This window comes from Chaetura pelagica, unplaced genomic scaffold, assembly GCF_000747805.2.
Source record: "Chaetura pelagica isolate M959 unplaced genomic scaffold, ChaPel_1.0 scaffold55, whole genome shotgun sequence".
In the NCBI taxonomy this organism is placed as follows: Eukaryota; Metazoa; Chordata; class Aves; order Apodiformes; family Apodidae; genus Chaetura; species Chaetura pelagica.
Genome location: NW_009953571.1, coordinates 4,806,059 through 4,819,477, shown reverse-complemented (window position 1 = coordinate 4,819,477; position 13,419 = coordinate 4,806,059). Strand labels below are relative to the sequence as shown.

Sequence of the window (13,419 nt, the reverse complement as noted above, 5' to 3'; positions counted from 1 at the left end):
CAATTAAGTGCAACATTTCACTTTGCAATTTAATTTAAACCAAGTAATATAAAAATCCATCAGAGACTTGCATGTTGTTCTTGAACGCAACTGATTATTAAAGGAACTAAGGAAAAAGGAAATGCACACTGATGGTAGTTTGAGACTGGTATTTATAGAAATGTTAACACATGACATAGAGAAGCAGTTATAACACTGATTCTTCAATAAAGAAGCTCCCAGGGTTTTTTGGTTTTAATGGAAGGACCTCCCAGACCTCAGGATGCTCCAGCTGAACTCAATGAGCTCATTTGCCAATCCAGCCACAGAAAATTGTTACTATTGAACATTCAATAATTTTGATCTCTTTAATTTATCAACATTCTATTAATAGTATTAATAGTCTTACACATAGGAAGAGATTTCTGTAGAAATATATTCTGAAATATGTGGGATAACACAAGCTTCCTCAAATTGTATTCTTATGCCAGAGCTCTCATAAATACAGCCACCACCCTCAACACAAATCTAACAGACCAGGACTTCCATACCAGAAAATGTAAATAATTACCAACTACCCAGGCCACCAGGCTTGAAAAAATAAAATCAGTACTATATTTCATGACACTATTACTAGGGGGCAGTGACAGAACTACAAGTCCAGATTTTGTCATGACTAGATTTTTGCATTATGTACACTGGTAAACAAGTTTACACTTTCAGAGGCAAAACCACTCTGATGAGAGGAAGGATCCTAGAGCAAAGCAACATGGAGAGGGCACTTCATGGTCCACTGGCTACCAAGTCTGCAAGCCACTCAAAGGAAACAAGTTCCCGCTTCTGCTACTGGAGCAGTGACTTAGTGCAGAATTCCTATTCCTTTTGAGGACACCACTGCCTGTCTCCTCCACAGATTCTTCTAATGTGCCTGTCAATCCCAAAGAATAAAATCTACTCACAGTACTTTAAAGTACTCTAGGCTATCATCATGCATTCAGTGCTAATGTACAATCGAGCCATAGAAATGGAGAAGTCCCCAAGTAAAAGGCAGATTTGGAAGCAGGGAACAAAAAAACCCTGCACATAAAGAGCCAAATGGGAAAAAAAGAAAGGCAGCTGTAATGTGGCGTTGCTACTGGAAGCAAAAGTGAATCATTATCGTTGCACCTAGTGTTTGAGTAGATACTTGTCTCCAAAGTGTCTCAAAGGGTGCTCCTGTGGCACATTCCATTTTTCCATTCTCAGATTCAGCTCAGAAGAATCAGTTTGTAGATTAAACAGCAGTACATAAGGAGAGACATTTTTTCTGAAACAGTAGTGCAGGAGACAAGGGAGAGAGGGTAAAAAAAATTGAAGGAAAAGATCTATTTAAAAAAATGCTCCTTTCCAAGTTGCATGGCAGCCATTTCCCTTTGTTCCTGATGCACAGGGCATGTTCACATTGGTAGAACAAATCAGGGAGGGGCTGGAGATGTATATGCACCAGTAGCACTGCTTTGGGGGAAGGTGCAAAGGAGAAAATTAAGTTCTATTCATTATATAGTAGGGGTAGAAAGGAATAGGGTCTCCATCCATCAGTGAAGAAATCGAATGCTCATTTTCTGCTCTACATCCACCTTCTCCAAAACCTGCAATAAAATTCAGAAAGAGCTACTTAAGTTACTGTACATGCTTCTCTCCTACAAGGTTTCTTACTCTAGTATAGAGCAAATGAGCAGGAACATGGGATGTCTTCAATTTGGCATGCGTGTCTTTCGTCTAGAGACTGCTATTTTTTCTTCTGTACTAAAGTAATTCCAAGGAAAGAAACTTCAGGCATTACAGTTAGAAGAAGGCTGTAAATCAAAATTTAACTAATGCATTTTCAGTCTTCCAACAGCTCAGAAAGGCTACGATTTCCAAAATTAAGATTGTATGGGAATGCATGGCCAGGGAACAGACAAGAGAACAGACTAAAGGAAGGGGCATAAGCAGTCACTGAAGAGTTAAAATCAAGACCACACTCAGAGATCATTGTAAACCTGGGATGGCAACTCAATTCACTAAATTGCTCTTAACACTGAAGTACAGAGACATTAGTCTGCTCCAGGCAATACACTTCAGTGTTCTGAAAGCAGAGTAATTTACATTTAAAGAGACCTGTGGAGGTCTGTAGTGCAATTCCCTCAACCTCTCCTTAAAGCAGGGTCAGCAGATCAGGTTGCTTAGGGCCTTGTCCGGTTAAGTTTTAACTATCTCCAAGGAAAGAGATTCTAAATCTTCAGCACCTATGATCATACTCCATGGTAAAAACCTTTCCTAGCTATAAACTAGTCAGCATTTTGCATGTTGCAACTTATTTCTGATGCCTCTTTGTCCTGTCTTTGACCATGTCCAAGATGAGTTTGGTTCCTCTTGTCAATTTAACTCATTAGGCAGTCGAAATTGCTATAGGACAAATTTCTCCACTGACTATACAATGGCTGTTTACTACTACCTATGTCTGATTAACAAATGATGTAATTTAAAGGACTAGAGCTAGGAACATGAATACTGCTATTAGTTGTGCTGCTGATGGATAAAATCTCCAAGTGAAAACTGATCAAGGCAATTACAGCAGCAGAAATACTTTCTTGTAACTGTGCTAGTCAGGCTACGTGTATAGAATGGATGCAAAAGAAAAAAGTGAAATTTCTGCAGTATATTCAGTGCTGTAAGCTTATGTAAGAGTATGAAGAAACATATAGACTAATTATTAGTACTCTGACAGTTTAAAAATTCCTGAAAAAGAAGGGAAGAAAAACAGTTATCAGGTTTCCTTTGCCTAAATGTAGGCAGGCCAGACTATTTGAACAACTTCTTGTTTCTATTTGCATTTAAGTCTGAATTACTTGTCCATTACTGATCAGTTTCATTTGTTAAAAATTAGTCTACCAACCTTAACAAACTCTGCAAACGAGATGGCACTATCCCCATCTTGATCAGCTTCCTGGATTGTCCTGTCAGCAATACTGCCCAGCTGCTCATCTGAAATGTTTACACCAACCATCATCCGTAACACCTGTAACATATCAAAGTCCCCAGATTAGATTTATTTTTTTTAAAACAAGAAAAAAACACATTGAAGTGAAACCGAAGTATTCTTAATGCTTTTTTTTCCCCCTCACATGTACTATCAAAATAACACCATAAGGCACAACCCTGAAGGACTTCTTTGGATGTCTAGACAGACTTTTATTTGTCCTTTGTGCATCAAGGCTTTCAGGAAAGACAGCTTCCTTTAGTAGCCATCTTTGGCACAGAATCCTGCTTTTTCACTAGGCAACCAGATGATATAGGAGAAAGCTTTTGGAACTAGGAGTGAGTACGTTTTGATCCAATGCTTTTTTCTATCTTTTTCCCACAAAACATACCAACATTTGATTGAGTATCTGTTACTTGATATAGCCTACAGGAACCTTGCAAGAATATGGTCAAATGATAACTACCATTACTCTCTACAGTTAAAGCATTTTCTGTGCAGATTGAGGGGAGTTTCAGTGAAAAGCAAATCCTTGTCCAACATCAGGAACCACAAATTGCCATGTGTGTTTCCCCAGATTAGTAGTATGTAATTACTCCTAGCTCAAACTATGCAGTACTGATTAACTTTAATTACTTTTGTTGCAATTTCAGGAAGTTCTTTGTATTCTAATGAGAGGATGCACAGAGGGTCAGGCAAACAATCTCATCCACCTTAAGGATTGTTACTGCAAAGTCCTCACAGAAGAACCTTTAGAAGTTCTAGAAGGTAGTTCTTAAGGAGCTTAGCGTATTTGTTGGATATTTAAGTATCATTTCCAACAGGATCTGCTTAGCTAACGCTCTGGTTTAACCTTGAATCTAGCATTCCCAGTCCACTAGAACAGCCTGAACCAACAAATTAAAGTCTCATACCATATCTGTAGCCTTAAACCAGATATAAGCCATTAGCCACCAAATTCCTTCTGGAGTCCTTTTGAGAAGCCTGTCAGAACTCCATACCCACTTAGAATTAAGAGGGAAGTCAAAGAGAAGGTCACGATGGAGTACTGTGCTCTTTACCTGAAGAAGCTCATCCCTGGAAATCTTGTCATCTTTATCTAGATCATATAACCGAAAAGCAACTACAGGGAAGAAAAAAAAATAATAATAGCTTAATTCAAGTGCCTTTGTTTTTCTTCATTACAGTACATTTATCCAAAAAAACCAAACCCAAATAAATAGTAGGTATTCATAAATAATTTTAAAAGAACTAGCTTAGAAATTTAATTCACCATAAAATTCATGTTCAGTTGCATAAGGTGTTATTACCACATACATAAATAACATTATTGCTAAGAAATGAAAACATCTTACTGAAGTATACTCAGTATGAGTATATTCAGAAGCACTCTGCTTGCAGAGGTATTTCTTCAAAGGCCCAAGTCATGGAAGTATAATTACCATTAAGAAACATTCAATCCTTTAACTTCAGAACCAAGCATTTTTGCAGTGCCATTCATTTTCTTTGACTATATTCTGGATGAGATATGACAGATATTTTAAGTGCTCTGATAACTGCTGCCAACTTTGATTAGCAAGCAAGAGCATTCTGCTCATACTGTAGGCAGGTGTCCAAATACTCAAGAAAGTACTTAGCTGAAGGTGAGGAAAAAGCACTATATTCTATGGAAGACTGGATATGGAACCAGAAAAGCCCATTCACATATAGAGTGTTACTTGTAAATATGAAATAATTGGATGCAAACCATTCTGAAACCTTTCTGTTATGAAAGGTTTCAAAAAGCATATATATTACTCAAGATTCAACCAATTCCACCAAATTTCATCACAAGAATGGGTCAATTGTTGACATTCTGAACAGATAAGCTTACAAGTTAAGAAAAACCATGTATTAGAGGATAGAATTCTATGGGGAGTTATTATACAGAAGGCTCCAAGCCCCTTCACTCCCTTTCCAGAGAAACAAGAAAGGGAAAACAATTGCTTCTATAGGAAGGTTCTCAATTCTTACAGTGGAGCTTGTTACTTCGGCTGTTCAATGGTTCTGGTCCGTTCTGGTCTTTGCTCTTTTCATTATCTTCTATGGGTCGGAAGTGGGCTAGTGTCCTCATGAATCCACGGAAATTCACCTGGTCCTCTCTGTGTAAGCATTTCAGCAGGTCAGTTTTAGCATAGCTTGTATAAGTTTTACTTCCATAAAGCAGAGTATTAATGTCTGAACCATCAACACAATGCAGACTCTTCTACTCCCACCTCCCCAGGGTTTGGCTGCCTGTGCTCAAACCCAGCATTCACGCAGTGGGTGCAGTTGCAACCTGGGATCACACCATTGTGAAGTATGATGTATAAAAAAAAGAAGCTGTGAGAAGTCTTGTTGAAGGCTCCCCTCCCCTTGCCTGCAAGCTCTATTTCAGCTCAAGCCCTCACCCTTGGCCCTTGCATGAGCTATCCTGTAGCTATGGCCAAGTCTGGCAATATTATCATGCTGATGTGGACCCTGGTTCTCTTGGTTGACTAAGACTTGCTTCACCACTGTTAACTCTTCTGGCAACCCCTGGACTGTTGGCTAACATGACAGTCACTCGACCTGCTCTGCTTTTCTTGTGCAGGTACTGTCAGCAAATACATTGCTCTGCCAGCTTTGCTGCTCCACAAGCACAAGCCAAGGGTAACAGCATCCCTGACAGATAGCTCTCTTGTCTAGAGATTCTGAGGGAACCAGCTATGTAAGTACTTTCCAGAACTCCTGCTTTTTATTTAGGAGACCTTGCCTGGCTTCCTGTATACTACTATGCAGGAAATTATCAGCTAATGCTGATATTATTACTTGATTAGACAATCTGATCTTCATCAACCAGTAATGACAATTGTGTTCAAGAACAGCAGCAGATTTCATAGAACAATCTAGAGAGGTATAATGAAGTGAGACAGTACAGCAAATTTTATAATCTCTTTGGATTTCTGTTTGAATTGCTGTAAGCTATATCTTAAATGTAATCAAAAACAAAAAACAAAGCTGATCTTACAAAAAAGGTATACTTAGAGCCTGAAAGGTAAAAACCAAGACTGAGTCAGTTAATTGCAGTACTACTTAGCATAAAATAGTATTGCTACAAGTTTGCTTTAAGAACCAAAGCCCACAAATGCCCTTGACTTTCTTTAGCTGCATAGCAAGAGGAGAGGGAAAACTGGCACGAAGCCCGAGTTTGTCAATGAATAAAGTACACAAAACTCCTGTAAGGTTGTGAAGTATTTCTCATTACAGAATGAAAACATGCTGAGGAAATAATGTACCCACACACATTTTATTACAAGTTTGAGGTGTTCAGTTATTAGTAAATTAAAATTCTGTGATTTAATTATTAGCATTTTGCTATCAAAACTTCCGATGAACTACAAATTTTGTGCCTGCTCAGAAATCCAGTCTGTTGAAACTCACCCTTCTGGAAAGAAGGCATTGATAATTCTGTCTCCCAGTGGATTGATGGCCAGCTCTGGAATACGTTGGAAGTCTTCACGGCTAAGTAAAGCAAGAACACAAAGTCTGCATAAAGCTTAAGCTAAAGGAGAAAAAAAAATGCTTAAAAAGAATTCACAGTAAAAAGATCCATTGGGTTCTACTTCTGTAGCAAGATACTTCGTGGTTTTAAAAATGTAATTAGTGGAATCATGTTTTCTCCATGACTAATGGCACAAAGCAAAGCAAAAGACAATGCCAAGCCTGTATTACATTACAGATTAGCAGAGTTTATTTACCATGTGAACAGAACTTCTTAAATGCTAACACTGTGCAAGAAACCTTCCTGTAATGCTGACTGGTTTACAGTTTAAGGAAAGCTTTTGAACTGACTTTGAAGGTAAATATGGCTTCAAAATGAAAGCAAAATTAAAGAAAATATTTTGGTACTGAATCATTTGAGTTGGCATGAATATTCCAGACTACTCCACTCCAGATTCTAGGACAATACCATACTCCTCCACACATACCACAGATGATCTGCATAATCTAAGAAATTTTCTTGTTTATGTAACAACTTTATATATTATTACAGATTATTTATGCTTCAATCAAGCAGCACTTCTATTTTAAAGTATCAAATTTAGACCTTGACAGGGGCCTGTACACTAGATGTAACTACACTAATATACTGCAAATACTCACTGCTCTTGCCATTCTTTCCACTCATGATTGTATGTACACAGTACAGTATAAGCATCGCTATGCTTACATTGTTATAGCTTCTTTTGATCTGGGAAACATCATGAGCTGTACTGATATAAATATATTTTACATCAGTATGACATGAACACAGGGTTCATTCTATTATATTAGAGTTGCATCAATAATTCTTCTTTCTTGAAGAAAAATGTCACTGAAAGGAAAGTGGGAAAATCATGCTGTGACCAAGGCAGACACACGAAGTCTGTCTTAGTGAATATGTCAGTCAACAGGTTTGGTTTGGGGTTTTGGCGTTGTTGGTTGGTTCACTTTGTTTTTCTCCCCACTAGAACAGAGCACAGCAATTTATCAGTTAGTACAAGATGTATTCTGTAATAATTTGTTCAAAATTGCAAAGATAACATCAATGGGGTAAGGCTGTAAAAAATCTATTCTGTCTGGATGTATAATTTGACATTTCCTGCCCAGTCCCCAGAAATATTGGTAATTCCCTTCAAGTTAAATGCAGTCCTGCAGGTTTTGAAGCTTGGGTCAAAGCCTCAAACTTAGTTACTACATGTTTGCTATTTTTTAAAACTATGTCACTAAATGAAGTAGAAAAAGATTTGCTTCATTATGTCATTACATCAAAAACTGGCAGAGTAAAAAAACCACAACATTGTGATTATTTAAGTATACTGGCTTTTTATAATACTGTGATCTTAAAGATTAGGGGGAAGGAGGAATTAACTGGTTAACCTTGGTTAAACTGACCTTCTAATAGAGCGACCTGACTATTTTTAGGCTATCCTAGCAAACTTCTGTTCTGACCAGGTCTGAATCCTTTTTAATAGGCAAAGTTAACATCTGTATAACATGACCAACTTGTTAACAGACCCTTCAGGACTGCTGCATTTTAAGCTATAGCTGAAGGGCAAAGTATGCATTAGCGATTTAGGCGGGAGATGCAGTGATGTGGAAAACCTATGTCACAGTAACCATACTTTAACAACAGGACTTCAGTGTCAATGCTAACATTTACAAGCTAAAAGCAGGAACTGCTCTCTCTTCCATTTAGAGTAAAATCCTAATGCTTCCAAATCTTTTACTTGCATATCACTACTTCTTAGTATTGAGCCTCAATTTACACTCAGTATTTCAGCCTCCAGTGGCTCTGCTTTCTAACAGATTAACAATTAACCACAAATAAGCCCCAAGGTCTCAAATCTATTTGTCCTGTCATTATCAGGATTGCAGTAGACCATTTTTGCTTATTAAGACCACATTACTGAGTGAGTGTTATAATTGAAATAGCTGTAACAGCCATAAAAGTAAATGAATGTATGAGGTAAGTTATTTTCCACTTTATGTAACCTAAGGCTTCATGCAGTCATTAGGGACCAACTTCACCTGGCTGAGGCTGGAGCTTACAGGAAATGTGATGCCCTCTACTCTGTTCATTCACCATAGCAATAAGGTTCCTCCAACATGTATTTCCAGAAACCTGATTTATATTAAACCATTGCTTCAATGCAACGTACAAAGCAACCTTTAACTGCATGTTATCATTATAGAGGCCAATGATTTAATATATATCCCACTGCATTCACACTTCAACCTACAAGGAATTTGCAGATTCTAAGACAAGATTTCTAAGCATAAGTATACTCTCCAAGGAAAATAGCAGATCCCAACTCTAAAGGTGACTATGCCTTACTCCAGAGGCTGCAAGAAACCTACTAGATCCTTCTTTTCTTCCATTATTTCTGGTTGTTTTCACCCTTCTTTTACTTCTATATAGTAGCAGAGTACTATTCCCCCCAAAACAGGGGCCCATCTTGCATCAGAACAGAAAGAGAAAACTTGCACACTGGCTTCCTCATGACTTACAGTTAAGAGGCAAGCAGAACAAGTACCTTTCAGATTTCATAATTCAGATGTAGCTATGGCCATCCAAGGCTATCAGTCTCTTGTTTTGGTAACTCAGCATGTCACCATATTGAAATCAAAGGTGACAAAAGAATTTTCAAAGGAACAGTTTTGTCCTGGGCTTAACAACCCTGTTTCAATCAGATGGTGCAAGACTGAGGGAGCTTATTCATTTTGCTTAGGAAAAATGAAGCTAAGAAAAAAAAAAATATTTTTTCTACACTTTGAAAGACTTGGTAAGAGTAAATAAGTAACCATGGCTGCAGTTATTCAGAGGATAAGGAGGAGGAACTTTTTTAAAAAGTTAAACAAGGCATATGAAATTTTGTGTCCATCAATATCCTTCTCTTACATCTCATTTATGTAACTCTGTAAAAAGAAAGTGCTCTGAAACTGCACACAGGTACACTGCATAGACACATCTGGCTAAAAAAGATTTCAGCTTTTGATTATAGTTCCACAATGAATTACCAGTCCTCTCCAATCACCAGGATTAATCATCATCTACCAGACCTCCTGTACAAAGTGTTCTTTACCTTGCCTGTTTTTAACACATAGATAAGAACAGAGCTTTTCCCCTTCTTCCAAAGGGTGGTACACATTTAAAAGTTTATTTCATGCCATAAAGAACTGCCTAATGCTTCCCTTCCTGATCATAGTAACATGAGCAACTCCTATCACGTCTGATTTGTAAGTCAAAGGTCTAAGTCATCCTTATGGAAACAATCATTCTTGCTCACAGGAAACAAATGGAAGTCATGCCCTCTAAACTACCTGGTGGTAGTAAGCAAGTGATAACTTCATCTTGCTTGTGTCAAAACTAACATTTATGACCTTCCGAATTATAGTGCTTACTCTCTCCCCTCATTTTTTCATATTGTGGGTGCCAGGACAGGTTTCAAAATTTGAATGCCACTCCCAGTCAACTACATTTGGGAGCAGGCTATGCTTAGAGGCTAAGACTGCAAGTTAATGGATCACAGTTTGCAAAGTTGCTGGGATTTTTCAAACAAACTTCCTTTCCCAAGTACCATGTGATTATCAACAATGTAAGTCAAACTCCTCCCAATACGTAACAAATACTGTGAAACGAAGATTGTGCAACCGACATTCATAGCATATTCAATTAACTACTCCTCTTATGTAAACTGAGTACAAATACAAACACTTTGAAGTTTATAAACTCTGGACTCAACAGGTGGAAGGGAGGATCTGAGGAAAAGCATGTGCTAGGTTCCAACTGTGCTAGACTAGCCTAGCAGCCAACATCTTTATTCACTGGTGAAGATTAAACCCACATGCAAAGTTTGAAGAGGCTGTAAGTACTTTTCTTTTAAGTAATTTAATCGTGAGACGTAAATAGTATTAGCCTTACCTACAACATCATCAGCTGATCTGTATGTCACAATTGTCAATTAGCCAATGCTACAGCTAGTATGACACATTTGCTTCAGCGACAGTGTGGGTTTAAGAAGCTCCTGCCCATCCCAAGCCAATTGTTTCCACACCCACAACCCATTTTGTCATCCCTTCAGCTATGCAAGTCCAGATATTTCCAGTACAGCAACAGTCTAAATCACTGGAGTCAGCTTAAAAATATCTACACAAACCAAAAGGGGAGGGAGAGTATTTTCAACCAAAAATAATAATTCAGTAGTCCTGTTTATAAGGAAACTCCAGAGTCGATTACTTAAATGTTAACTGAGAAGTCAACGGTTTGTGGCACCGGAAGGAACTGTGCATTTCCTTCAATAAAGGAAACTGTAGTAAGCCAGCAGTAGTGCCAAAGAAAGTGTATCATACGACCTGTCACCTTCATCTTCTAAGCAGTGATTCTAGTGTTATAGTCACATTGGTTTATAAGTAGGTTCAGCTTTTGTAGGTTTATAGTGCATCCTACAATCCAGTTTTGCAGGATCATATACAAAACTGCAGGCAACCCCTGAATCTATGTTTACTGGGCTTGATTGAGATAGAGTTGCTATGAAACAAGAAAACAACTCCATCCCAGCCAGACCCCATATACCATGTTGTAACAAGGTCCGTTTTCCCTTCTTACTCTCTCCTGCATTCTTTTCAGCTTCTCTGTGCACTGGTTCTGGCATATGTAGCCATACGGTTAATGGAACAAAAACCACTTGAAACTGATCAGACTCCTTTTTTAATTTCCTTGGAAAGTTTTCAAAGCTGTAATTTCCAAAGGTAAGCCTTGAGTATCTGCATCAACACAGAAAAGCAAGAGACTTCCAGTGGTATTGTCATCCTAGATCAACTACACTGTCACAAAACTGCACCCTTGGTGCAGTCATCAACAGGTCTTATTTGTCATATTTTTCCATAATACAAATTTAGTCTGCAGGCAACACGAGAAGAATAGGCAATCTAATACAATCAGAATTCATAATCAGTTCAGTAAATAAAGGGCAAACCAATACCAACACACAATAAAATATCTAGAGTGGAGAAGACTAGAGAACAAAGACAGCAGGCAGACACTTATTTTAACAGCAATCATCCCACTAGAGTTTACCTTCCAGTTGAAAACACTTTCCAGCAGACCCAGCCCATCAGCAAAAAATGTTTCGCAGATGAAGTTTAAGCCTCATCTTTAATTAAGCTGTAAGAAACCAGTTCACTTCTGCAGTTTTCAAATTGCAGACAGAAGTCAAACACTTCAGAAGTAGAATATCCTGCTCTACTACTTTAGAGAATAAAATGTGTATCTGTTTATCCACAGTTACTTGGCCCCAGCTCCTTTTTACTTTTGAGCATACCAAAAGTCATAGGCTTTCACCAAGACATACAAAGTTAAGAACAGCAAAGGGCTTGCTGATCAAAGTAGTGTTAAAAGACACTGACTGGGTATCAGAAACAATTAAGAGCCCATTCTCTCAAAAATATTATATTTTTGTTACAAAAGCCAGGATGAAGGTGTCATAACAGAACCATTCTTGTAATAACTATTAGAAGCAACATATAAAGAACGATCAGAAATGACAATCTAAGAATATGGCTTAACATCTTCTGAAGATTTGCTGCAAGACCTTGAATACCAAAACTCACCCTTCTTGTATTAACTGTTACAAACCTTCAGCACTTCGGTAAAGACAATGGATATTTGGAGCATTTCAGTTCAACAATCAGATTTTTCCTGACCTTTCATGAAAGGGAACAAACTTGAATGTCCATGTAGACAGCAAGTATGAAGAAACCTACTAGAGTAGCCTCACCAATTCACCATGAGGAAAACATGCAGGCATCCCACAACACGGCAAGCCATCAGTACATGTGTCAATGCGAGGACAGTCAAATTCATTATTATACCCACCTAAGAGTGCCATTTTCTCCTTTGTCTAGGCTAGTGAAACGACTGTACAAGCGAGTGATTTGACTGTGGGAGACTGAAGGAAAAAAAAGGAAAGAAGAAACACAAATTAGCATGTCAACGATTCCTCAGAGGAACAGACCTCATTATACTGAGCCACTCTGTTGCCAGAAGCTGTATATAAAAAAAAGATTATACAAAAGAAGTTACAGTGGTTGCATATGACCATCAGTGCTTTAGGGGCTTCATGAGTTGTAAATTGCAGAAGAATCCACAGGTCTTTCTTAAAAAAGTTGTCTTAACTCTGCCTTTTACCTATTTATATTTTTTGTCCTGGTTATCCAATTCAGTAAACACCACTTAAAAAGAAAAAAATACTTGATTCACAGTTCGCCTGTTATTCTCTTAATTCCTTTATGGGTAGAAATAAACTGGACACAGCCTCCACCAACCATATCTACTTCATGCATGACATCACAGACCCCTGCTGTATTATCTTTCATTCTTTTTTGCTTATCTCTACTCCTGATAAGCTAGAGATGGAAAGTATATTCAGCCTCTCTGCATCTGGAAAGTGGGCAGACTTTACACCTGATCACTTTTCTTCCTTTACAGGATTACCTGAATCTAAATAGCCTGTTCATTTTGGGGTTCACTAAAGTAATTTCCAGGCTTCTAGGACATTGAGTTAAAAATTGAAGTCTATTGCTAAAAGGTCCAGGAGAGAGCTAGGACACAAAGCAAGCAGAAAGTTATTCTAGACCTTTTTAAACCTGCAATTTGAAACAAAAGTTCCATATCAAGAATTAAGTTTCGCATCATGGTGTCAACACTGCCAAAACATTAGACAACCTGAGATACCTGACAGTCCATGATGGGATTGGGTTGAGCCTATCTAAAATAGCAATTCCTTTAACACTGAAAGAATGCTTTTTAAACCCTCTTCAGATGAAGTTACTAAATACATTAAGTAAGACTGAATTTAATGTTAATATTTACTCAGTAGAAGTGTGATTTTCTACAA

General features: G+C 37.9%; 1 protein-coding gene across 1 annotated transcript; it reads right to left on the bottom strand.

Moving 5' to 3' along the window:
- Positions 1-1,127: 1,127 nt before the first annotated feature.
- On the bottom strand, positions 1,128-13,217 carry CHP1 (calcineurin-like EF-hand protein 1). The gene is made up of 7 exons (XM_009999608.1): positions 13,169-13,217; positions 12,399-12,471; positions 6,422-6,502; positions 4,994-5,121; positions 4,042-4,103; positions 2,897-3,019; positions 1,128-1,607 (listed from the first exon to the last, which is right to left on the bottom strand). The coding sequence occupies exons 1-7, from the start codon at positions 13,215-13,217 to the stop codon at positions 1,554-1,556; spliced, it is 570 nt and encodes a 189-aa protein (XP_009997910.1). The 3' UTR covers positions 1,128-1,553.
- Between the last annotated feature and the right edge of the window lie 202 nt (positions 13,218-13,419).

Excerpts from the sequence above, each read along its gene's own strand:
- CHP1 (XM_009999608.1), bottom strand. The coding sequence starts at position 13,217 with ATGATGCGAAACTTAATTCTTGATATGGAACTTTTGTTTCAAATTGCA. Across the intron at positions 5,122-6,421 it reads AATGCCTTCTTTCCAGAAGG|AGAGGACCAGGTGAATTTCC; the intron begins GTGAGTTTCAAC and ends ATGCTTACACAG. Across the intron at positions 3,020-4,041 it reads CCAGGGATGAGCTTCTTCAG|GTGTTACGGATGATGGTTGG; the intron begins GTAAAGAGCACA and ends GATATGTTACAG.